The 25,201-nt window shown below is 54.1% G+C and overlaps 1 protein-coding gene across 3 annotated transcripts in view; it reads left to right on the plus strand.

Annotated features, from left to right (window-relative positions):
• Positions 1-3,782: 3,782 nt before the first annotated feature.
• The window catches only part of Adcyap1r1 (ADCYAP receptor type I), a 41,085-nt gene continuing 19,666 nt past the window's right edge, over positions 3,783-25,201 (plus strand). The window contains exons 1-7 of one of the 3 annotated variants that reach the window (XM_026401547.2): positions 3,783-3,860; positions 5,335-5,440; positions 18,400-18,507; positions 20,824-20,844; positions 21,855-21,896; positions 24,236-24,345; positions 24,894-24,991. In XM_026401547.2, the coding sequence (XP_026257332.2) occupies positions 3,810-3,860; positions 5,335-5,440; positions 18,400-18,507; positions 20,824-20,844; positions 21,855-21,896; positions 24,236-24,345; positions 24,894-24,991 (536 nt within the window). In that variant the 5' untranslated portion in view covers positions 3,783-3,809. The remainder of the gene's footprint in view (positions 3,861-5,334; positions 5,441-18,399; positions 18,508-20,823; positions 20,845-21,854; positions 21,897-24,235; positions 24,346-24,893; positions 24,992-25,201) is intronic. The other 2 variants (XM_026401549.2, XM_026401551.2) reach the window with 2 other exon arrangements.

The raw sequence follows: 25,201 nt of genomic DNA on the forward strand, positions 1-25,201 counted from the left end.
AATACCCAGGAGACAGGCACTACGGTTACTCCCATTTTACAGAGGTTACAATGGAGGCAGGGAAGGCTCAAGCTGCTTGCCTAAGATCCTGAGGCTAAAAACTCTAGCAAAAAGGATTCCTTTGTCTGCCCCGTTAAATGTCCCGAGGCAGAGTTTGTCCTCAAAGCCCACTGCCCTGCAGAGCCTAGACCCAAGAGCAAGGTCCTGGGACATGGGTAAACAAATCATCCTGAGACATTTTAAGTGGTTGGGTCCAGGAACCTGATGACCGTCCTCAGAGCTGTGGTGGCTTGGCCCTTGTGGAGTGGGTCACCTGAGGAAGAGGCAGTGGAGTTGGGGTGGAGGAGGAACAGCTGATAGGGTGGCAGACTGGGGGCCTCAGAAGACTGTCCTTGAGCAGCGGAGCCACACAAGTGCCTGGAAGAACACTGGTGTGGGGACAGGACAGGTGACCTAAGTTTGCAAATTCTGGGCTCTGCCCATCAGGTCCAGTGCAAGGTGTGGGCAGGGACAGAAGCGCCTGGAGGGACTGAGGGTATTAGCACCCTGGGGAGGCTATAGAAAGTGATCTGAGGTCCCCAGAGGTGTGTGGTTGGGAAATCAAGGCCCTAGAGCCCCAGGTCCTCTCTCCCTGTCTTTGCTGGGGAGTGCCTGCCCAGTTGCACAGGGGATGGGCTGTGGCAGGGATGCAGGAGAGTGCAGCATGGGCGTCAAGAACTCTGGGTCTGGTTCCAGAGGAGGTGCTGTGCGGAGAGCCCCCAGCTCCCTTACCCCGTGCCCCTGGACTGAGACGTCTCTCTGCTGGCTCCTGTGGTAGCTTGAGCAGCCTGATGGTGATGCAGATTGCCGTGAAGGGAAGGGCTGGGCTCGGCCCTCTTCTCAGTCCACTGAAGCTGTGGTGGAGGAGCTGCTTGCAGAGCAGGGCGCGCACCCTGCAAGCCCAGGCCTTCCCATACTTGTGTGCACGTGCTCGTGTGTGCCTGCGCTCGTGCCCGTGCCTGTACCCAGGTCTGCATTCATGAGTATCTGGATGCCTTGATGTGTCTGGATGACTACAGACGGAGCACGAGCATCAACATTTTCATGTCCTGTTTGATAGATGTGTCTGAATGTCCCAGTCTCGGCTGCTGCTTCTGCACGTGATTTGGTTCTAAGAGTGTGTGTCTGTCACCATGAAGGAGTGTGTGTGTGTGTGTGTGGCGTTGTCTGCTTGGTCCTCAGGGGGACCAGGAGCTCTGTTTCCCTGTTTTTGACCTGTTCCGCCCTGTGTATCCCATCTTGGGAGTTTATACTGAGACTTTCAAGTGGGAGCCCTGGGGATCCGTGTCTCTTTTGTCTTTGTGAGGTTGACATGTCTTTATTGCATCTCCGTGGACCTGTTTCTGTGTATTTGTGCGTGTGCGCACAGCGTGTGGATCAGAAAGAGAATTTCGGAGATCAACCAGCCCTCACCTGCCCCTGCTGCCATAGGCCTCCTGTTGGAACCCTTCAAACCACAGCTCTGTGTGCACACTTCTGGCCTCTACTAAAGGTTAAGACAAACCCTTAGAGTTCTAATTCTGCACGATGCCACCTGGGAACACAGAACAGGACTGACCCCGGAGAGGCTCTGATTTCTCTCACGGAGGTGTCCTTTGAAGCTCTGCAGGTGACTCCAGTGGGCAGCCCAGGTTGCACACGGACCGGGCTGAGCAGTCACAGCTTGGGGAGGAGGCATGGGCCACCCTGTGGCGGCAGCTCTGTCCTATAGTGGGCCTTGCTTGTGCCGGCTCAGGCGGTCCCTGAGGACAAGGAGCTCTGTTTTTCTGTTTTTGACCTGAGGTTGTCCAAGGTCCAGGGCAGTCACCCCCTGATCTCAGAGGTTTCTGCCTTGCAGTAACTTCTCTCCCCGCTCTGCTGTCCCGGAGAGATGGCCTCCAGCCTCTGCTGAGGATCACTGGGACCAGGCACTTCTCTATCCCAGCAGGAAGGACAGGAGGCCATCTCTCTCTAAGCAGAATCTTGTACTTCCCAGGGCAGATGGAGGTGACTGAGTCCTTTGGGAGCCCCCCAGGGCCATGTCAGAGGCAGCCTATAGCCACCAAGGGTGTGTAGGAAGCTGGGAGAGGGTACAGGAGGTGGAAGCTTGGGTGTCTGGTGTAGCCAGTCCTTGGTGTCTGCCAGTGCTGGGGCCAGTGCTTTCCATCCTCCCTGACCCGCAGTCAGCACTGGACTTCTCAGGGTCTCTTGAGGTACCTAAGGCTTGTCTCAGCATCTCTGAGTGAGCCCTGGGCTGGGGATGACATGGGGGCCCCTTTTGTTGAGCCTTCCTGCAGCAGCTTCTATTTCTCCTTTGGGTGCTGGCTCATCACCAGCTTGAGCTTGGAGAGGCTGTAGGGGAGGCCAGAAGAGATGGACGGAGACATGGTTAGGTCGAGAGCTGGGCACAGGGGACCAGGGGTCACAGCAGCTGTGCACACTGGGCATGCACTTGCAAGGCCTAGTGGTTGCAATGCAGGGGCAGCGCTTGCTCCAGCCCCTTTTGTCCCAAACCAGACACGTGCCAGGTAGCGGTGCCCCTAATTTGAGCCTACTCAACCTTTTCTATAGCAATTTAATAATAACAGTAATGACGATTTTAAGCTGAGTGTGTGGTATTCCATTGTGTGGCCCTGCAGAGCCTGTTTAGCAGCGCGTGCTGGGTGGCTGCTGCTCTGTCCCCCTTTTTTTTTGTCGCAGATGCTATTTTAAATGATGCCGTAGTAAATAGCCTTGCTTATCCTTCTTTTGGTTCAACTGCAAAAATTTCCCAGATGTGGAGTTGCTGGGTTGCAGGGTGTATGTATTCGTCATCAGTTTCAGAAGCAGAATATCCTCTGTTGGGAGTGAGCTGGGTCCCTGCAGCTCCTCAATTGACTCCGTGTAACCTCTCTGGTCCCTGCCAGGGTCCCAGTCTTTGCATGTTTGTCTTCTTGGGGGGTCCGGGTAGCTCTGAGGCTTGAGCACACCCTTTAGTAGTCACTGTGCTTTCTGTGTCACTTGTTTCTTGAGGACAAAGTGGGGTGAGGCAGGGCAAAAAGAAGGTATATTCTATAAGGTGCCAGCCTAAGTGGCTGGAACAAATGGGTCCTTAAGAGAGAGTAAATTAGGTAGAAGTTTATTTCCCTTGCAGTGCAGTCTGGGGCAAGGTAGGCCATCCAGGCTGCTTAGCTGCACTCAGTGGTCCTGGCTCCTCTCAGAGCATTGCTCTCCCCGCCCACAGCTGGCATCCTTGTCTACACTCGGGAAGGGCAAGAAAATAGGAGAGGAGAGCATGCCAAGCCCTTGTGTATGGGATGCTGCCCACAAGGCTCTCCTGCTGCCAGTCGCATTCCTTAGATGCCAGCTTGATCCCATGCTCAGGAGCGGGGGAGACAGGGAAGTGTCACCTTTGGGTGGGCAAGCCGGTGCTAGGCAAAGCTGTCCATTTGTTGTGGAGCAAGGGGAGCATGCCAAGGTCGGGGAGACAACTGGTCTGCGGCAGATGAGAAAGCCATTCCAGACCGACCGTTCCAGTAGACTGTCGGGGCTGAGCCAGCCTGCACCCCACTCTATCCTCAATATCTAGAGGATGTAGACCCTGGGCCTCTCCTGTTTGTAGGAGTCGAAAGAATAGGATGGACGGCTGCAGGCCTGGAGGGAGTTTGCATGGGAGGCTGGGGACCAGGCTGCAGGTGGGTGGGGGAACAACCTAGGACTCACGCCTTTCCTTCCTCCCTAGCCTGTGGACCTCTGGGGGCTGAGCAGCGGCTGCTGGCGTGGGAGGCCAGCAGTGCCGGCTGAGGAGCACCATGGCCAGTGTCCTGCAGGTTCCCCTGGCTGCACTCCTCCTGCTGCCTGTGGTAAGCCCCGGGACCCTCCCCTCCATGAATCTGCAGCTCAGGCTCACCTGAGGCTTTCCCCAGAGAACCTATGACTTTTCTGTGTCCTCATCCAAGCTGAGATACTTGACTGGTATCTCTGCCAACATCCTACTGGACCATCTAGCACCTTTGTGTGAATTAGAAGAATGCCCTTCCTTAGGATGCTGGACTGATTAGCCCAAATAAATTTGAAATTTCAAATTTATTACGAGAGTGGCATGTGTGGTCACCTTTGGAGTTGTGCTCAGCCGTATGCAGGCATCCTGGTTAGGGCTGCAGAAGGGTCTTTTGATCTTCTCGTCTCCAGCTTAGGAGGCCTGGCCAGATTTGAATCCAGGAGGCTGCTCTCTGCTCATGTCTTTTCTGAGCAAGGATAAGGAGAGAAAGTGGGAAAAGGAGGCTTCCCAAGTACTGGCCCCTCCATTTGACCTGGACCAGCAGAGGTCCAGGTCTTTGTTCTGCTTCCCTGTGTGACTACAGACAAGCGCATCCCTCTCTGGGGGAGCTGCCTGCATATCTGTGAGCATTTGGGATTGGAAGTGTCCCTGAACATGGCCCTTGGCAGCTCCAATGTCTGCTGACTGCTTCTCCACGCATTGACAGTCCCCAGGGAAACCATCCTGCCTGGGGGTTGAGTTAAAGTGACAGCGTGCAGAGGCAGCTGTCATGATAGCATGCATGGCTGTGAAGTTACTTGATCCCGTGCTAGAATCCAAATCTGCCAGCAACCACTTGGGCTGCGCTTCCTTAACTCCTCTGAGCCTCACTTTTCCCTCTCGGTCAAGGAAGAGTGGTGAGCGGGCCTCTTGGCCTGCAGCCGCTGCTCCTCCACCTGCAGCAGCTAGAGGGCGCCACTTCCTCACCAGCCCTGAGAAAAGAGACCCTGAGCTCGCCCCCACCCCTTGCTTGCCCCTGAAGTGGTTAGATCCTTGTGGTCTCTGGAGCCAGAACATCTGGGTTCAGATCCCGACTCTACGGTCTACTAAGCCATGTGACACTGAGCAAGTAACTTCATATCTCTTTGCTTGTTTTCACATATGGAAAATGATAAAAAATAATACCTACTTCCTAATACTTCTAAGATATCTGCATACATATATGTGTGTCTGTGTGCGCATGTGTGCACACACACACAACACTCAGAATAAAGCATGTACTTAGTAAAGTGGGATTGCTAAAATTATTATAAGATGTGGAAACTGAGACCCAGGAGGGGAGTGGGATCTGTCCAAGGCCAGGCATTGAGTTGGTGACTGAGAAGAGCCCTCGTGGCCCTCATGACTAAGAGGATGTCCCCCTGCTGCCCTGAGGTCTTTCTGGCACTCTCCTCTTCCTGGTTCTGCCCTCCCCCCCCCCCCCCCCCCGCAACATGTTCTCTAGGACACGCCCCTGGGATTAGGTAGGAGGTGTCATGGGTGGGCCTCCCACCACCCATACCATGTGTCCCCTGCAGGCCACCGCCATGCACTCCGACTGCATCTTCAAGAAGGAGCAGGCCCTGTGCCTGGAGAAGATCCAGAGGGCCAATGACCTGCTGGGCTTCAACGATTCCTCCCCAGGTGAGCCGGATGGCTGGGAGGGCACGGTGTCCCCAGAACATGCAGGCTGGCCTTTGGCACCAGCTTCCTGGCCCCAGGTCCACCTTGGACGGGGTGGCAGAGGGTGCAGGTCTCTGGGAGATGGTGTCCTTCATCTGCCCTGAGCAGTGCGGCAGGGATTGCCCTGCTTGGAGCCAGTCTGTCCTGGGTGGCTCAGGGCTGTTCTGGTGGCTGGATGTGACCACCTTCTCTCACCTAGAGGCTATGATAGAGCTGGTGCTGGGCCGGGCAGTGGCTGTCAGAAAGCTTATTAGCAGGCCACAGGGCCCTGGTGGCAGCAGGGACGCAGCTGTTGCTGGCAGCTGGGCTGTAGAGCACCTGGTCAGCTTAGGGCAGAGCATAGGGTCATTTCCTGTCTTCTCTGCTCATTCCATCAGAAGCCAGGGGGAAAGGCAGCAAGCTCCCCAGTCTCAGAGACTGTCTGGTGCAGGGGTGGCCTCATTTGGGGAGGGGTACCATGCCCTGTGCTGGATGGAGCTACATAATGCAGGACATTTAGCATCCTTAGCTTGTCCTCTTAAATGTCCACAACACCCCTGATCCCAAAGATAAACAAAAAGTGCCTCCCAACATTTCACATGTCCCCAGGGACTGATGCAGCCCTGATGAGCCCCAGTGGTCCCATGTCACCCTCCCCTCCCAACTCCCCTGCTTTGCAGATGGGATCCCAGGCCCAAAGACTCCCTCTGCCTTCTGTCTCAGGGCCTTTCAGGGGCTGGCTGGGGCATCCCAGCGGCCCTTCCAGCCTCACTCCTGCCTCGGTTGCTGGAGGGCTGGCTGCGGGTCTACCCCAGGGTGAGGCTGTCTGCTCAGACCAGAAGGATGCGCTTTTCCCCTCCAGATCTGCCCAGCTCTTCTGAGCACCATCTGTTTGAAGACTTTATTAATCTCTAGCCCAGTTAAATGTAGCGGTCCCACTGGGCCCAACTCCACAGCCAGCTGCTTCTCCGTGCAGACTGGCTGGGAAGGCACTGCTCCGGGCTGGGCCTGCCTGCCCCACTGACCAGCGGACACTGCTTAGCCCTAATTGATGGCAAAAGTGGATGCTGGGCCCCACCAACTAGGGACACTCAGGAAGGGACCTCAGATGGGACCCTCTTCCAGATGGGTGTGGTTGGAGGAAACTCAAAGAAATGAAGACTTGTCCCGACCCGGTCTTTCATGGAGAGTGGGCTGCTGAGGGCAGGCCATGTTCAGAGCCCATGTGGGGGTCTGGATTGCAGGTGTCCTGCCTCCCAGCCCAGAGCCATTGTTCCTGCATCCAGGTCTCAGGGTGGAGCCGCACAGGGGTCCAGGAGGCAAGGGTAGAGGTTGAGGGTGGGGCCAGGGCAGGGACTGCAGGGAGATGACACCCATCTATTGAGCCCTGGGCTGAGAGAGGACAAGACAGGCTTGCCCATAGCGGTGACCTGGCTGAAGCAAGACAGAGACAGATGTGGGGACAGTCACCATTCTGGGACGGGCTGTCTAGTGCTGGGGAGTGTGCTCAGGATGGGAAAGAGGTGAGTCCTCCGTGATGAGATGGGGAGGCGCTGCGGGGGAAGGTGGCGTTGAACCGAGATCCTTGGTTTCCAAACCTGGCTGCACGTCAGGATTGCCAGGAGAGCTTTTAGAAGAAGGTGCTCAAACCACGATCCTGCAGCTTCAGTCAGAACCTCACGCAGTTTCTGTCAGGTTCAGAAGCTCCCAGCAGGTTCAAGTGAGAAGCTAAAGCTGAGAACCCCTGAGCTGGGCCCCCAGGATGGGTGGGCATTTGACCACAGCTGAGAACCGAGAGTGGGTGAATCAGGCGAAGGGAGTCATAGGAACAACAGGCCAGGGGGCAGGTGCCTGACCTCTGGGGGGACGGAGTGCCCCTGTTTGCAGCCCCGTCTGGGGTGTGGGGAGGAGCCATCCTGGGGGCTGGCTGTCCCAGGGAGTGAGTGTCTGCACATTTCAAGTCCATTTCCACTGGAGGCGGAGGTAGGGGCACAGCTGTGGCCAGTCCCCACTGGGTGAGAATCCTTCCCCAGGACCCCATCGGGCCCTCCTCAGGGACCCTGTGGAGCAGCAGTGACACAGGTCACTCCCAGACCTGAACTTGGGTGGGGGACCTGAAGCCCGTAGAGGACACTCACTGGCCCCCCACACCCAGCTCATTCGTTCATCCACTCCCTGGCTCCGCTCTCTCATCTTTCCTGCACTCTTGGACTCACAGGAGAAGCTGAAATCTTAGGTGTCTGGCCTGGGTGGAGTGAGGGCAAGGCCAGGGTCAGGGAATGCAGGCAGACATGAGAGCCCTGAAGTCAAGTTCAGAGAGGTTGGAGTCAGTGGGGAGAGCTGGAGCCCGTGGACTGGGGATTCAGGGGAGGAGAAGGCGCCTCTCACGGGCAGGTGAAGGTAGGGAAGAGCAGGCCAGGCCTAGAGGGGGCAGGGTGTGAAGGGTTCTTCAAGAGTGAGGAGGGCACAGGTCTCTTCTGAGGGAGGGAAGGAGGGATGGAGAAAGGGAGAGAGACAGAGAGAGAGAGAGAGAAAGAAGGCTTTGCCCTCCCATGGCCTGTTAGAGGAGAGAAGAGGATCTCACATCTCTCTCTTTGTCCTCCCTGAATCGAGGGGTAGAGCTTTACCGGATAGGGCTGACATTAAATTAAGCAGAAGGAAAGAAGAGCTATCAGGAAAGATGAAGCACTTTTCTGAGGGCCCAGCTAGACCACCGACTCTGTGGCTGTGGACCTTTTATAAAATGAAGATGGTGGAATGGGTCATGTTAATGGCCAAATACTTTATATAGACTTCCTTTATTCCAGTCACTGTGTGTGTGTGTGTTTTATTCAATCACCAAAGCAACCTAGCAGGCTGGTCGATTACTGCTCCTATTTGATACATAAGGAAGCTGAAGCATAAGGAGGTCATACGATTTGCTTAAGGTTGCCGTCCATTACGAGGCAGAGGTGGACCTTGAACCCAGACAGCCACTGGGACATAAAGCCTCAGAACCACATGCTTGGAACCTAGCACCGGTTCCCAGATCACCAACTGTGGGACCTTAGGAAAATACATCACACCTTAATTTTCTTGTCTGCAAAATGGAGGAAAAAATAATACCTACCACATAGGAATATTGGGCTAAGTGACGAAATCGGTGGGAAGGGCAGGGGATGGTGATGGGCTTTACTGAGCTCTCAGCAGAGACAACGGTTATTACGAGTAGTCATGCCACAACATGGGGGCCTCCAGGGTGACCCGTCTTCCTCTAGGTCTGAGTTCTGGGGAGTGTTGAGACTCCTCTAGGCATGCCATTTGGAATAATCCACAAAGGCTTTCTGGAAGAGCAGGGAGGGACTGGGGGCCAGCTTGGGCCTTGGAGGGAAGGAGGGAAGAGGTAGGAATGTGAGCCAGGTGGGGATGGCCTGGGTAAAGGTGGGAAGGGAAAGAGGTGGGTGGCAGGTGGCAGGGAGCGTCACAGCCAGCACTTAGAAGGCAGTCCTTGGGTTCTCCATGTACACCGCACCACGTCTGGGCAGTTTCTACCCCCTGCTTACAGATGAGGCTGTTCCCAAGAGCCTTCATTTCTCTGCCTGCTCACATCTAAGCCCACACAGAGAGGGTGGAGCTGCGGTGTGCATTCAGATGGTTCCAGAGCCACCTTTTCCACCACGGCGCTGCACTGCAGCTCAGGAGTGAGGAGGCACCCGCCCTTCTCTCCTTGTTGGAGGGAAAGGTCAGACAGCTGCGGAGGAAGTTGGAGCTGGAGAGTGGAGCTGGGAGAGGAGGGCCCTGGGTGTGTGCCCCAGGCCTGCCCTTTTCTTAGCTCTTGAAGGCTGGAGGGCGTTTGTTTTTATAAGAGCCAGGTTCTCAGCCTCCAGTGACCTGCTTGGGAAGGAGAGGGGCAGCGGGCAGGACGAGGGGAGGCCCACTGCGGGAGGCTGACCTCCAAGGAGCTTGCATCCGGCCTGTGGTCTGAAAAGCTTGTTTCCGCAGATTGAGGTTGGAGGACCCTCCTCAAGGGACTTTAGATCAGGCAGCCTCTGGGTTCCTTTCCAGGGCTTAAGTTCAAGGACAGTGTTATCCCACTGTCAGCTGCCAAACAAGGGCCTTAATTCCTCCTCAGGCCTGCTCCTAGGAGTGCCTTTGGCTGGAGCTGGGCTTCTTCGTGGCTCCAAATTAAACACACTTGTGGAATATGAACTGCAACCCCTGTTCGTGGTTCAGCCCATTAAAGCTCCCTGGGAGATTGCAAGATGCGGATGTCCAGAACTTCCCAGGCCCAGCCTCATCAGCATTTGTAGGGGCTACTCCACGTTGGTATGTGTTAAGATCCTTTAAGTTAATTCTGAAGAGTACCCAGGTTGAGAACTACTAGTTTTATTTGAGAACAGCACCCTCCAGGGTGTGCTATAATGTGAAGCCGGAGAGCAGCTCCCATGGCACAGGCCTGGCAGGGAGCCCATTCCCCGCAGAGACCAAAACCCGAGAGTCACCATGATTGACAGCTGTGCACTAGGCTATTAACCTGGGCTGGGGATGAATTGAGAGAGGCCAGCCCTCCCGCTGCACTGTCCCTGAGCAAGCACACCTGCAGAGAGGCTGGCCCAAGGGCAGCAGATGCCCTTGAAACACAACTGAACATGGGAAAACAAAGCCTGATGGCTTGCTCTGGTGTCTACGAGTGTGAACTCAGGGCAGTGCTTTTACACATGTGAGCACACACACATCTACCGGCATTGCTTGCTTGGTGGTAGTGAGACCCTCTGAGGAATGCCTTGTCTGTGATTTGGGGGTGGTGTGACGTGGGTGCTATAGGGCAGTCACTCCACGTGGCCCCTTGGTTCCACCAGGAGATGCCGTGACTACAGGATGTATGAGGCTGCAGAGCAGGGCATACAGTTTTGCAGTAAACTTTGATAAGTAGAAGAATAGTCTATAATGATGATACTGATTATAGTACAGCAAATATGAAAACAAGTAGCAAAGCTGTCTATCATCAGGTACTGTGTATGGTATATCATTGCCTGTGCTATGCCTTTAAATGACTGGCAATGCAGGTTTGTTCCCACCACAGGATGCAGGAGTCGTGCACTGTGTCATGTACAGCAGTACAGTGACTGTGATATTACTGAGCTTTGGGAGTTTTCAGCTCTGTTGTCATCTTATGGAACCACCGTGGTGTGTGTGTAGCCCATCACTGACTTAAACGTCATTATGGCATGTGACTGTACATGACCTGCTTATGTACATTGAGTTTCTCCCTGTAATCCTTTAGATCTAGTAAAGTGGGTCAGTTGGTCCTGGTGTGGTAGAGGTGAGGGGCAGGCATGTGGCCCTGTGTGTGTGGTGGGGGCTGAGGGGCTCCCGGGAAGCCACCTGCATTCCCTCAAACTCTGGCTCCTCACTCGTTCTGGGACCGCTGTCCCAGAGAGAACATGGGATGGTCAGGTGGATGGTGGTCTTCAGAGTGGAGGCAGCTGGGAGAGGCTGAAGGTGCCGACAGGGAGGTGGCCACCGACAGTAGCAGCAACTTGCTTTCTGGCTGGGTTTTTGAACACCCTCTACGTGTCTTAAAGGAGTTTCTGGAGAAGAAGAGGAGGAGGTCTGGAGATGCATTTAGTGGTTTTCATCTCACTCCAAACCCCTGAATGCTGAATGAGTCTGGAACCAACCCCAGTGCAGCTCTCACGTGACACAGATCCGCTGAGGTCAGAGGTGGTGGTCACTGGCGAGTCTCACCCAGGGTGAGAGCCAGCTCTGGGCCAGTGCCCAGGTCTGCCATCCCAGCCAGGGGCTGCCATTCTGCTGCAGGACTCTTGTGGCCAGAAGAGGTGGAGAAAGGACGGCTCTGCGTGGGAACTGCTGCTCCATCACACAGTGCCCGGTGCCCCTGCGGCCCTCAGGGAGCACCTGCTGGGAGACGCTTTGTTCCCTCTGCTGTCCTGGGGCATCCTGCCAGCCCAGGGCCAGCCAGCATCTCCTCTTCCCAGGGCTGCGGACTCCCCTCAGCCTGGAAGCCAGGCTGCATCCTGGCAGGGTTGTTCAGGTGTGGTTCTCCATGGGGTCCCACCTGCTGGGGGACATGGAAGAGGGAGGTTTTCTGAATCCTGTCCAGAAGGCCAGGTGCCTCAGCCCCTCCACCCTCCTCCGAAGGGGAGAGGCCCCCAGGAGGGAACCCCTTCAGGGCCAGGCTGGGGCTCCCCCACCCTTGAAGCAGGATGAGCTTGCTGTCTGGTCCCCTCAGCTGCTCAAGGGTGAGCAGGCCCTAGGTGTGGGGAGACAGGGGTCTGCAGGGCCTCTGGCCCTGCTCAGAGGGAAGTATTCCCTGTAGGCCTGGATGCCATATCTGACAAAGGGTTCCATTTCTGTCCAGATCCTTGTCTTCCTGGCTGGGTCCTTCTGGAACTCAAGCCTATAACAGACTCTCCTGGAGGCTTGTCAAATGCAGGTCACTGACACCCATCCCCAGGGTTTCTGATTCCTAGACCTGGTTCTCAAGTGGTGTTGCTGGCCTGGGGCCCACACTTTAGAGACCCCTGGATTCGAAGGAGGAGGGCTGTGTCTCTGGTCCTTCCTCTCCCCTCCAGCACTCACCTCGGGTCGAGGTGGGGGTCCTCACTGTTTGAACAGAAGCCTTGGCTGTAAAGTGAATTTCAGTAAATTGAATCATTTTTTAATATTTGAATTATAGGCTCAGATAGGGGGCCCTGTTCTCACAATACCTGAGACTCTGGGGTGGCTTTTGGAGGGAACGACCACCGCTTTGTCTGTCGCTCTGGTGTCCCTGGTCTAGGGGTTCTGAACACTGTGTGGAACTGGACAAAATCATCACCATGACAACCTGAGATGAGCTCCGTATTTTGTTCCAGCCGAAGGCTAATAGCTCTAGTGCTCTCCCTCAGTCTGACCTGCCTAAGTGGTCTCTATCCTTCCTGTTGTCACCATCCCTTGGCTACTAGGTGGGAATAGTCCAGAGAGTGTGCAGTATCCCCAGCTGCCCACCGCCCAGATTCCTCTGACCAAGTTCCACAGCGGGGTCTGGGCAGACCAGCCCAGAAGGCGTGGGGCAGGGGTGGCACAGAGTTGGGGGATGATAGGAGGTGGAAAGGGAGTCTGGGGCGGTGGGGCTGCCGAGAGCTGAGCGTTCTCTTGAGGGATGGAGACCTGTTCTGACGTCTGGACTCTCTGGAGGAGGAAACGGAGGGGTACTTGATGCTAGCTGCGCTTGACTGTCTGTCTCCTCCCTGAGATATGCTTTCCTGGCTGGCGTGCTGCTTTCCTGTCCTGGTGTCCCTCCTCTGACTTCCCTGCCAGCTCCTCTTCTAAACGTTGGCATCCTCTCTTCTGTCAGCACCAGGCTATTCTTCTTTCTTCTTTGAGCTCCACTCTCTTGCTGGACTATCCAGTCCATGGCCCAAATAGCATCCCTGCTGACCCCACCCACTCTTCATCTCCAGTTCTGACTTCTGTGGACCCCAGACATTTATTTTTTCTTTGTACCAGGGTTTGAACCTAGGGGCCCTTAAGCACTGAGCCACATCCTTGGCCTCTTAAAATTTTATTTAGATATTTATGGGCTTTGCTAAGTTGCTGAGGCTGGCTTTGGGGCTTTGCTAAGTTGCTGAGGCTGGCTTTGAACTTGGGATCCTCCTGCCTCAGCCTCCTGAGCTACTGAGATTCCAGGCATGAGACACCACAACCACACCACACCTCAGACTTTTTAGCTGCCTGTTTGATACCTGTCTCCACTCTGCTCTTAGGGCCTCTCAAACTAAACGTGTACTAGACCAAAGTCTTGATTTCCAACTTGCCGAATTCCTTCTCCAGCCAGGCATGGTGGTGTAGGCCTGTAATTGCAGCTACTTGGAAGGCTGAAGCAGGAGGACTGCAAGTTTGAGCAGCCTAAGCAATTCAGGAAGACCCTATCTCAAAATTTAAAAAAGAAAAAAAAATCCCCTCTATCTGCTGCTCACCCAGCCCTTTCCACTATAGTAAATAGCATAGTTCATTCATCTATTCATCTCTCGGTCAGTCCATCCCTTCATTCATTCATCCATCCATCCAGACGCCCAAGCCAGAGATCTGGGTGACATCATGGTACCTCTCTGCCCTTCCTTGTGTGACTCAAGATAGTCTAGACCACACAGCAGTGACAAATCAACCGTATGCTCTCAGAGATGTAGCGCAGTGACATTTCTTGCTGGCCTATGTCACAGGCCAGTGGGGTCAGCAGAGGTGGGGGCAGAGTCCCACTTCACACCGTTTATTCAGGCCCCTCCCACACGGGAACACTGCCACCCCCACGTGAACTCTGCAGGTGACATGCCAGGGTCCTACAGAGAGGGAAGAGAGGTAAAGGCTCTGGAATCCTGTGAGGGGCGTTTTAGAGATGAGTCCATCATTTCTATCCTCTTGCTGTGGCTAAAAAACTCAGGATGTGATGATAAGTCACGTGAGATGGGTGAGCACTAACCACCTCTGGCACTCTGGCAGTCATGTCCAGCTGGTCTGCCTCCAAGCCCTGTCATCCCTGTCTCCACCTTGTCCTATACAGGACTCTTCTCTGCGGCCATTGCTCCCTGTCAGACGCCTTCACCCCTCCCCAGGGTGTCAGCGGTGCCCTGACAAGTCTTTCATGTCTGCTTTCAGCTCTTGAAATGTATTGTCTTCACACACCGCGGAATGAGATCCAAAGCCCTTTGGTAGGCAGAATAAGGACCCTTGCCACTGTCCAGAGATAGAAGACACATCCTGTTCCCTGGAACTGTGTGCATGTGACCTTACATGGCAGAGGGATGCAGATGTGCGTCGGCAGTTATGTTGAGGGTCTCGAGATGGGGAGATCCTCCCAGGTTACTTGAGCAGACACAGTGTAAGCACGAAAGTCCTTATAAGTGAAAGAAGAGGGGAGAGTCAGAAAGGGAGAGTTGAGAAGGCTCAGCTTCTGACTTTGAAGATAGGGGAAGGGGACCATAGGCTAAGAAGGGCAGGTGGCCTCTAGAATCTGGAAAAGAAAGGAGACAGGACTCTTTTAGGACCTCTAAAAGCGCAGCCCTGCTAACACCCTTGACTTCAGCACAGCAAGACCCATTTCAGACCTCTTACCCCCAGAACTAATAATTTGTGCCATTTGAAGACAGTGAGTTGCTTACAAACTTTTAGCAGTAACAGGAAACTTAAGACACCACCATCTGGCGGCATCTGAGCATTTAGCATAATATCCAAAATCATTAGCAGGATCTGGCAGACTGGAAGTTCTGTGAAGCAGAGACAGGGTCCTTTCTCTTCACTCCTGTAGCATTCTGCAGGGTCTGACTCGTATTTCTTGAGTATGGATCATAAGGGGGAGGGGGAGGGGAAGAAGACAGGGAAAAGAGAAAAAAAAGAATAAAAGGAGGAGGGAGAGGAGAAAGGAAAAAAGGCATCCTTGAGCTTCCAATCTCACCAAAACTAAGGTGTGTTGAGACTGGAGTGTGAAATGAATGGGAATGTGGAAACAGGTCGCATTTTACCTGAGTGGCAGGAAAATATCTTGCTGTCCTTAGCTAGAGAAACCTAAGGCCCTCTCAAGAGCCCCTCCTGCTCTCCTCGGCTCCAAGGCTGTGAGCTCCCATGCTCAAGGATGTCCACTAAACCGACACTGGGATTAGGACATGGGGTGGCCAGGTCTCGTTTTAGGTTTCCTGTCTACTCCGATGCCACAGGAGTTGCCCTTAGGACTCTGGAGGGGACCCAGGATGGGGACTGAAGAAGACACCAGGAGGACTTTGAGAGTTGTGCTAGAGGGTCCTTAGCCTTTCCAGGTCATGGGGTGGGGTGGGGTTGGGTGCTGTGTCCAGTGCTCCTTGGAGGGCAGCTCCTGCTTGCCCTGGCCATCTCCGAGGCACCAGCAAGTCCCTGGGGAATCTCTGTTCCAGATTTGAGCTCTGGTCACTCAGAGTTGGACGTCCCAAGAGACACAAGGCCCTTAATGGGCACCTCAGGAATGAGCCATGGCAGAGGAGGCCAGAACACAAGTCTGGGGCTTCCAGTGCAGATGCCGAGGAAAGACCCTACCCCCTGTGAGCTTTGTAGCTTTGTGTGTTTCCTCCAGTCCCGTATCCTGGTGCCTAGAGGGTCCCTGGCACATGGCAGACACTCTAAGTGGTCTTGAGGAGAATGCACCCCTTTCCCTGCCACCACCTCTTTACCCTCCATCCCAGGATCCCCTGTCACCCCTCGTGCCACCTACTTGACTCCTGCATCCCAGCTGCCTCACAGCCCTCACATCTCTGCTTGCTGTCTTGAAGTCGCGTCCTCTGCCCTGCTGGCAGCAGCAGCTGGCTATGCTAGGGCCTAATGCTCCGCATAACAGGAACATCTGTTGGCTGGGATCCCTGGAGTGTGGGCCAGACATGGTCACGCTCCATGGCTGCTTCACGGTCAACACAAACTGTGGCGGCCAGAGATATGCTGTTGGGTCTCTTTCAAGGACATAATGTCACAGCCAACCACATGCTGGCTAGATGTCTTGCTGTAGTGGATAGACAGGTATCCCTGACAGTGGCCTATTGCTGGGACCCAGGGCTGGCACCCCTCATTTGATCCTCAGTGTCCTTGACCTCTTGGTGTGCTGACTCAGAGTATTGCAAAGTACTGCATTATTCCCAGCTCCCAAATTCTGACATTCCAAGAGCAGAATGCTATAGGTCAGGGTGTGGATTCTAAAATGGCAGGATCTACATTCTGGGAGAAGAGGTCTTCTACATCCAGAAGCCATAGATATCTCCTGGTCCTAACAGCACCCAATAGTGTGGACCCTGACAGAGACCATGGCCTCATGCTTCAAGCCCTCTCCCCTGCCTGGCATCTGTCCAGGGACACCTGACTAAAACAGTGAAATTGATGCTAATGACAACAGTGTGTCTGCATAGAGGGAGCCTGGTGCTATTTGGAGAACTTTCCATGTAGGAACTCATTAGTGCTCCTAGCGGCCCTGTGAGGTGGAGTGCAGAGGTCACTTGCTTTCCTGCTGTGATGTGGGAGTCGTCTCCGTGGCCCATGGTCTCTCTGCAGACCAGGTTCCTTTCCCGAAGCTACTCTGCGGTCTGATGTGCTGTGCTTCGGCCACCCCACTGCACCTCTGCATGCTGTCTAACTGTGTCTTTGTGTGTACTTCCCTGGCTTACCCCATAGATGCCCATGAGGGTCCCTGGGCTTCCTTCCTCCATGATCTTCTCACTTGACATCCTTTTCTCATGACTTCCCTTATGCTGGAGTTAAGGATGGCAGGTGGACTGTGGGACTCGGTTGAAGAACTGGGACGCTAAGAGAACGGAAAGCTTTTAACTGCTCCTGGGGTGGGTGTGACCCAGTCGGAGACTCATTTTGAAAACCAGTCACAGCTGGGTGGGGTTGATGGAGATTCAAGAAGAGGCTGTAACGGTGGTCCCAGGGAAGGGTAGAGGATTCCACGATCATCTGGAGGGAAATCCAGCAGGATTCGACATGGAGCACCAAGGAGGAGAGAGAACAAGGTGGGGTGGCTGTCACGCTTCTGGGGCTGGGAGAGATGAGGGTTTAGTGGGTGATGCTGAGTAGAGGCACGAACTGCTTCATCTGCTTCTGATTGGTCTTGGGTCCCCCAAGGTGGGAAAGTCCAGCAAGGTAACTGGCCACAGACCCAGCCCTAAGGGAGTGGCTGGAAACAGAGAACTGGGCATTGTCAAGTATCTGAGTGGGGGGAGCTCATTCCGGGTGTGTGGCCGGTGGCTCAGGTCAGAGCAGCTGGCAGACGGCTGAAATCATCCTTTGATTTCAGCAGGAAAGAGGTCAGTGTTGACATTGGTGAGATCAGTTCAGCATAGAGGAGGGACAGAGGTGATAAACAGGAGACTGGCTGTGGCTGGAAGGAGAGAGTACAGCAGAGGGAGCAGGGGCCTCTGAGCTCCCCAAATCCAAAAATCTGGTTCTTCTTCCTCACAACTCATGTCCAGGGAGTCGCCAGATCCTCAGGATTCCTAGGTACTTCTCAGTGCATCCTTGCCATCCTCTCCATCAGCCTGACCCTGTGACACCAGGCTGGCCTCCCCCATGGTCCCTGCCTCCTTCATGTCATCCCACTCCAAGACTCCAAGTCCTTTCCCAGTTCCAGCAGTGGCACACGCAGCCTTCTGCCTGGATGGCCTTCCCTTCTCATCTGATCAATCTGTGCTCCTCCTCCAAGGGCCAACTGAGGCCTGACTGCGGGCTCCATCCAGGCCTGCCCTGCGAGGCAGGTGGGGGCCAGGCAGCAGCCTCAGACCCGCCACTTGCAGCCCCCACCCCGAGGGTGAGCGACCACTGACCACCACTGAGGAGGTAGAGCCGAGGCCAGACCACACCGTGCTGACCCTGGGAGGCTGCTGCCGAGGCAGGAAGTCTGGAGCAGGTCGTGTGGGAGGGGCTGCTCTAGGGACCCAGCAGCCTCTTTCTGCAGGGCCCTGCCTGGCCTGGTGCTTTTCCCCTCCCCACAACCCTGCAGGACTCAGGGGCTGTGGGCCAGGTAACATCAGGTGAGGCCCCCTTTCTACCTCAGGACCACCTGCAGAGGCAATGTGCCTTACCTCCTCTTTGAGAGGCTTTTCAGGTACAGGCCTGGCCTTCCCTCAGACAGGAAGTCCACTTTCCTCTGCAGCTGCTCCCACCCACTCGGCAAGAGCCTGGCTCATGAGCGGTCCACCCTGCCTCTGTGTGGGGGGCGGTGGGGGAATACAGGTGTGAGCGTCCAAGTGTGGTGTGTATGCTGTACATGTGGGCATCCACAGTGTAGCGTGTGTTGTGGGATGTGTGCATGCACGTGTTTGTGACTGGTTCTGTGTGGTGTGGTGTGTGTGCACTAACGTGGTATTTATGTGAGATGATGTGCATGTGTGTGTGTGTGTGTGTGTGTGTGTGTGTGTAGACCCATGCTCACCATGGCTCTCTTCCCCCAGGCTGCCCTGGCATGTGGGACAATATAACCTGCTGGAAGCCAGCCCATGTAGGGGAGATGGTCCTTGTTAGCTGCCCTGAAGTCTTCCGGATCTTCAACCCGGACCAAGGTGGGTAGAGCCCAGTCTTTAGGCCACGCTGATCTAACCTGCTCCCTGAGCTCAGCCCAGGCTCCTAAAGACAAGCACTAAGGACTGGCTCCCTGTGAACAGATAGTCTTTGCTCCAGAGCACTTGTAGGGGTGCACAAGCCTTCCTTCAACATGGCACCCAGTCCCCAGGGACACCTGGGTGTGCACTGGTGTGGGGTTGATACCAGCTCTGTCTCTCACCCTCCTAAGGACTTGAGCAAAGCAGTTCACCCCTCCCAGTTCAGGCCCTGGTCTGCCAGGTGAGAATGTGGCATGGTGGCTCCCTCATGGGGTGTCTCTGAGGATAAAGTGAGGTCATGCATGTGGGTCATCGTGTAGTGCAGGACTTGGCACATCTTGAATGTTCAGTGGTCAGTGGTAGCTGATGTTGTCATTGCTGTCACACAGTCACAGAGCCTCTCAGAGGCCCAGGGGAATGCGTGGACAGGGACCAGCAGTTAGACACCCTCAGGCAGAGCGGGAGTGTGAAGGGTGCAGTTGGGCTCATGACGCTCACCCACGTCCACACTCATGGACCACTTGATGTGGGCATGGTGCCCAGGCCTCACAGCAGGCAGGCAGGCAGGCATGTCTGCTAACAAAGCGTTTCCTTGGCCCTCACTGCCCTTAGGTAGCTATGAGGGCTCAGGAGAAGAGAAGCTGGGGGTCCTGGCCTCCAGGAGCTCCTGGGCTCCTAGGAGAGGACACTATCCACAGGGGAAACAGTGTAGTCTGTACCTTATGGACGCTGGTTCTGGGGTGAGTGTATGGTGGCACCCTTCCTGCCAGGGAAGTGGGGGGGTCACAAGAACTCAATTTTGGGCATGTCTGAGTTTGAGATCTCTGGGGGCCATTGAAATTCTGTGGAGAGTTCTGGGGGCCCCAGATTGATTTAGGAGCCTGTGGGATAGACATGGTGGCCGAGCTCCGTGATGCAGGACACAAAGATATGGGGCAAAGGCAAGACAAAGTCCAAATGGCTCCGGAGGCTGAGGCAGGAGGATCGCCAGTTCAAAGCCAGCCTCAGCAATTTAGCAAGGCTCTAAGCAACTTAGCTGGGGATGAAGCTCAGTAGTTGAGAGTGTATCGAAAAAAAATATATATATATATATATACTTTATATACTTTATATACTTTATATATATATACTATATATATACTTTATATATATATACTATATATATATTTTATATATATATATATATATATAAAGTAAACTCTAAATGGCTGCATATCCACTGGGGGGTTCCTATTATGAGAGGTAAAAGGCAAATTCACTTTCAAACCTGACGTTCCAGCAATATCGTGCGTAAAGCAAGGGATTTGCAGGAGATGGCCAAGAGAGGTAGTGACACATGTTGGAGTCTCATCTCTGGCTCCCATCCCAAGAAGGTGGGGCCTGTCTCCCACACATCCCACCTTGCTTTGTCCACATCCCTCACACCTCCAGACCTCTGCCAGCCCAGAAGGAGGGTGGCAACTGAACTCCCCACCCCAAGGGCTTGGGGACTTGGAGTGAGTGACCCCAAACAGGCTAGAGAGTGAATTCTGGCCAAGGAGACAGGCAGGGAAGTGCTGGAGCAAGGAGCACAGTGAATGGAGGGCTGTGAGGCACAGTGACAGCCTGTGATTCAGCCCCGTTCCTCATTCATTCCTCTAGAAACCAACTTAGTCACTTCCCCCATGAATGTATGGCTCTCATTCAGTCATTTATTTAAAGTTTACTGAACATCTTCTCTGGGTCAGATTCCATGCCAAGAATGCTTCTTGCCACAAAAGGCAAAGAGATTCTGCAGTCGAGTGAGATTTCCTGGAGATGCACATTCCTCCAGCTTCTCTCCCTCAGCAGCAGGCGGGCGGTGAGGTGACACCCATTCCTAATGGTTCATTAAGGCGGGGACTCCAGCACCTCTGTTCACAGGCTTGGTTAGTGGGCTTGCCTTGCCACTTAGACGTGTGGGTTGGATGTCTCCTTTGCTTTCTCAGCTCTCAGGAAGCTCCAGGGGTAATGCAGCCGGGCAGGACCTTGGAGATGTTGGAGGTGTGGGGGCTCCACCCTCTCTCCTCCTCCCAGATGCCTCTGCACATTTCTGTTCCGGAGGTAGAGGTAGAAGTCTCTTATGCCTGATGGTGCCCAGCGTGTAGTCCTGCTTTCTGCACCCCCTGCAGAACTCTCTCCGAAGTTTGGGGGTGGGGAGGAGGAGGAAGTGGTCAGTGAGTGCAGACCTCCCACTGCACACTCCTGCTTACCTCTGCATTTTCTCTCTTTCTCTCTCTCTCTCTCTTTCTGTTGCAGTCTGGGAGACGGAAACCATCGGTAAGAGGAACCTTGGTGAGGACAGACCGCTGTCCATCTGTCCATCTCTGTATGTAGCAGGAGCCTAGCCTCAGGAGATCCCAGGCTCTGACTGCCGGGATCAGCGTTTGGTTGGGTGGAATGGCAGGCTCTTCAGGGACCAGGTTCTTCTCTCCTTCTCCCCTCCCCACACCTCTGTTCAGCCACCCTGAAGGTGGGAGCAATGGAGGACACAGCCTTTGGCTTCCAGGCCATCATGAGCTTGTTTGGAAAGACAAGACTCACCAATGCATAGGCATGTGCGCAGGCACATGCAGGCCTGACCTGTGAGTGAATCCGTACAGATGCTCATATCCCCAGTTGCTGAGAAGGTGGAATGTACGGGAAGCCAGAGAATAGAAGAGAGCTGATGATGCAGCATATGGGCAGAGCAGTGAGGTCATGGGAGGCTTCCTGGAGGAGGTGGCATGTCAGCTTGGAAACCGGATTTTTGAGAAATGGAGATGAAATGTGGGTCCATTGCTAGGCTAGCATAGGATTTGGGCATAGGAGAGCGTGGGAAGGGGAATAAAGAATAAAGAGAGAAGGATAAAATTCTGGGGATGAAGTCTTTGAAGTTTTGGGTTCCCTTTGATGAAGAGTGGGTCTGGAGACCGAGATGAGCACCAAAGGAACCCCAAGTCCTAGACCCCTGTTGCTGTTCTTTGCTCGTTTCTATTCCTTCCCCTTCCTCTCTACTCAGCAGAAGGCCCTCCTGCCCTCCTGACAGTGCCGATTTCCTGTTTCCTGAGGGGTGGGGTGGGTGGTTGAGTCATGCATCATCCTTAGCATCCAAGAAATGCAAACCCAAGGAGATGGGTGTCAGAAGGTGCTGTGAGTCAGAAGGGTGTGCAGCCACTGTGTGTGAGGCTGTCTGGTGACCTTGTCCCCAGGCCCTCCAGACCCAGGCACATCAGGGAAAGTAAGCAGTGGTAATGCATCAAGTTGATCAACCAGGCATTTTGACACATGCCCACATCTGTGTTTTACAGGAGAGTTTGATTTTGCTGGCAGTAACTCCTTGGGTCTCTCAGGTAAGGGACAGGCTGGGACCCACCATGGACTGGCTGACCGGAGGGTGTCTGCTGACATGGGAGCTTTGAGAGCCCCATTGCAGGCTGAGCTCTGCCCTCTGTGGCTTTGAGATCTGAGACTGGTTGGTAACTTTCGAGGTACAGGTACAGCTTGTCTCCATGGCAAACGGCAGTTAAGTGCCAAGGCAGAACACGGTTCCTACAATTTCATAGGAGCTGGAGATCTCTTGAAGCCCCTTTGTGGATTCTAAGCAAAGAACCCCTGTTTTAGACGGTTCCTGATAGTTTTGAACTCTGATACGTAGGGTAGAGGTTTTCAAACCAAATTTAAACTTGCACATCACAGTCCTCTCCTGGGCTTATTAAAACACAGATTCCAGGGCCTCACCCTCAGAGTCTTCTGATTGCCTGGGCCTCGGCCTCAGGATGAGCATGCGCATTGCTAGAGGGATACCCAGGTGTTCTGTGGTCTAATATGGGCAGGTGCTCATTCAGGAACCCTAAAATTCCCGGCTTCTATGAAGCTGCTGGGGCAAAGCAGCCTGGTGATGTGGGCGCAGTCACTGCAGGATTCTGACAATCTGGAGAACGCTCTTCCGGAGATTTCTATCAGAACAATATTCAAGGATCAGTTCTGGAACAAAAAGGTTTATACTTTTCTGTGCCTACATTAGGCTATAAAAAGAAAAAAAAAAGAAAGAAAAGAAAAGAGAGGAAATGGCTTTTCTCTCCAGGACAGTTTTATAAAAAAATTGTTTTTCAAAACAACTTCCCTTTCCTCTTCTCACCACCTTGAGAAGGGCAGAGTTGGGAGGAGAGGAAGCCCTTATGGGGGAGCAGCTTGGGCAAGGCGCTGCCTCCCCTGGGACAGTCAGACTTTCTGAAGAAGTGTTTAGAGGGACTTGGAAGGAGATTGCCAGAGATTGCCAGGGGCAGCCTGAGCAGATTTTCTGGAAGGAGGAGCAGCTTGGCACCACACTGTGGGATTGAAGTGAGCTCTTTGGCTTTGCCTGGGCCTGCCAGGTTTCTCCCCAGCCTGTCCACAGAACTCAGCACTGGAGAAATGATAGAGGTGACAGAGACCAGACTCTCCCTCCCCGCTGCTGGGCAGAACTCTCCTTCCCTGCAGGCTCATGTCTCCAAGTCCCAAGAAAGATGTTTCTGACTCTCCTAGGTGAAGAGACTGGCCTTCCATCTTCCAGCTCAACCAGCAAGGATGTGGGCTGGAAGAGGAGTCTCTCCTCTTGGCCTCTGCATCCGGCCATGGGTCTCCTTGAACCACTGCCCACCCGCCTTGGCGGCCTGGGTCACAGAGGGGAAAATTCTACCTAGCCATCTGTGCCCTATGCCCCTTGTCACTGAGTCCTATGAGGGGGAGAACCATCCCCACGTGTCCTAAGAGGCCAGGTAACTCCCAAGAAAACATTCTGAGGACTGACGTCTCTCCGGGGCCACATCTAGGTGTTCGCTGGAGGAAAGGGGACTGCTTACCTCCCCTGATCATGTGTGGCTGTCCCTTACAGACCATCTGGTGATGGGAGAGAGAAATGAACCAAGCAACCATGGGATGCTAAAACAGCCCCACGAATAATGAAAACCAGGCTGAATGCTTTTTTTTTTTTTTTTTTTTTTTTTTTTTGTAGCTAGCAAATGGCTCAATGGCTGTGTCTTACCCTGGCCTCCCCTGGGTATCACACAAGATGGCCTTTTAAGGCCATCAGAAGAAAAACTAAAGTACATTAGTAACAGGAAATAGACCAGCAAACCCTGAAAGGCAAAACTTAACCAAAAACCAAACTGGAGTATATGTCTTAAAAAAGGTCCTAAGCTAGTTCAGTGTCCTTGTTAATTAAGCAAGGTGTCTCATTGGTGCCGAATGTCAGCTGCTAGGGTAAAGTTCACCTGCAGAGTGGGCTCAAGACACACCTCTGGTCACCTGAGGCAATTCCTGGACACACTCAGATGTCCTGCCGAGAATCCCTGGGGCTGCAGGGACTGGAATCTGCATTTGTGATGAGTCTCAGGATGGTTCTTCTACACATGGGCCTTTGAGAAGCACTGATCCAGAGACTTGAACATTTCCTGGCAGGTATTTGGGAATATTCCAGAAGGAGAGCTGCAGGGCTGCTGGACTCACAGGCTCAGTCCCCTTACCCCAGCCCTATGGTTCTTAGTAAAGACTGAGCTGCAGGCCATCAGCTGTCACTGACTCCTTGGACCTCATGTCTTCCAGCGGACACATGGGTTTCTGGTTCCTACTTAAGCAGTAATGTTTGCATCTGCATCTCGGGGCTCTCTGAAGTCATTCTGTGCCTCACTGAGTGTTCTCTTCTCTGCAGACATGGGTGTGGTGAGCCGGAACTGCACGGAGTATGGCTGGTCGGAGCCCTTCCCTCATTATTTCGATGCTTGTGGCTTTGACGACTATGACACTGAGACTGGGGACCAGGTGAGTGTCTGTGCCCTGTTCCCCAGAAGTGGTGGGACAGCGGAGAAGACAGGTCTCTAGATGACATTCATGGTCACCTACTGTGTATCCAAGCTAGCTGCTGTGGCGAGAAGCAGCTGTCATGCTGCCTTATCCTCCAGCCCCTACTTCCTGTCCCTTCTGGGGACACTGTCTTGCCGAGGATTCAGAACCTGAGGAGTTAATTCTGGGCCCCACATGGGGGCTCCCCCTCCTACCACCCACATCTAACTAAAGGATGCTGTCTCTACGGACTGGTTAGTGCTCTTCCTTTGAGCAGATGCTGGGGATGGAACCCAGGGCCTGGTGCATGCTGGGTAAGGGCTCCATCTCTGCACCACACCCCCAGCCACATCTGCAGAAGGTAACCCTGCAGAGCGGAACAAGCAGCTTAGCTGGGAGTAGGGGAGTGGAGGTAAGATCGCTAGGAGGAGACAGGGAGAAGCTAGGCCCAGAGGGTGCAGGTCTGGGGGTGGGGCTGGGAGGGCCTGCCCCATGTGGATCCCTGCATATCCTGTGTCCTGCTCTAGGATTATTACTACCTGTCGGTGAAGGCCCTCTACACTGTTGGCTACAGCACCTCCCTCGTCACGCTCACCACTGCCATGGTCATCCTGTGTCGCTTCCGGTGAGACTCCAGTGACACTGGAGCCCACACAACCTACCTCTGCGGAGAGTAGTGCCTCCCGTCCCCTCCTTGTGGATGTCAGCCCTCACCCCTGGGGTAGCAGATGGGAAACCTGACCCCAGAGAGGGCAGCCTACTTGATCAGGGCCACACAGCCAGGCAGAAGCTGGGCAAGAGACCTGCATTGCTCACTTTCATCTTCCTAGTGTAG

The sequence above is a fragment of the Urocitellus parryii genome, chromosome 3, assembly GCF_045843805.1.
Source record: "Urocitellus parryii isolate mUroPar1 chromosome 3, mUroPar1.hap1, whole genome shotgun sequence".
Lineage (NCBI taxonomy): Eukaryota > Metazoa > Chordata > Mammalia > Rodentia > Sciuridae > Urocitellus > Urocitellus parryii.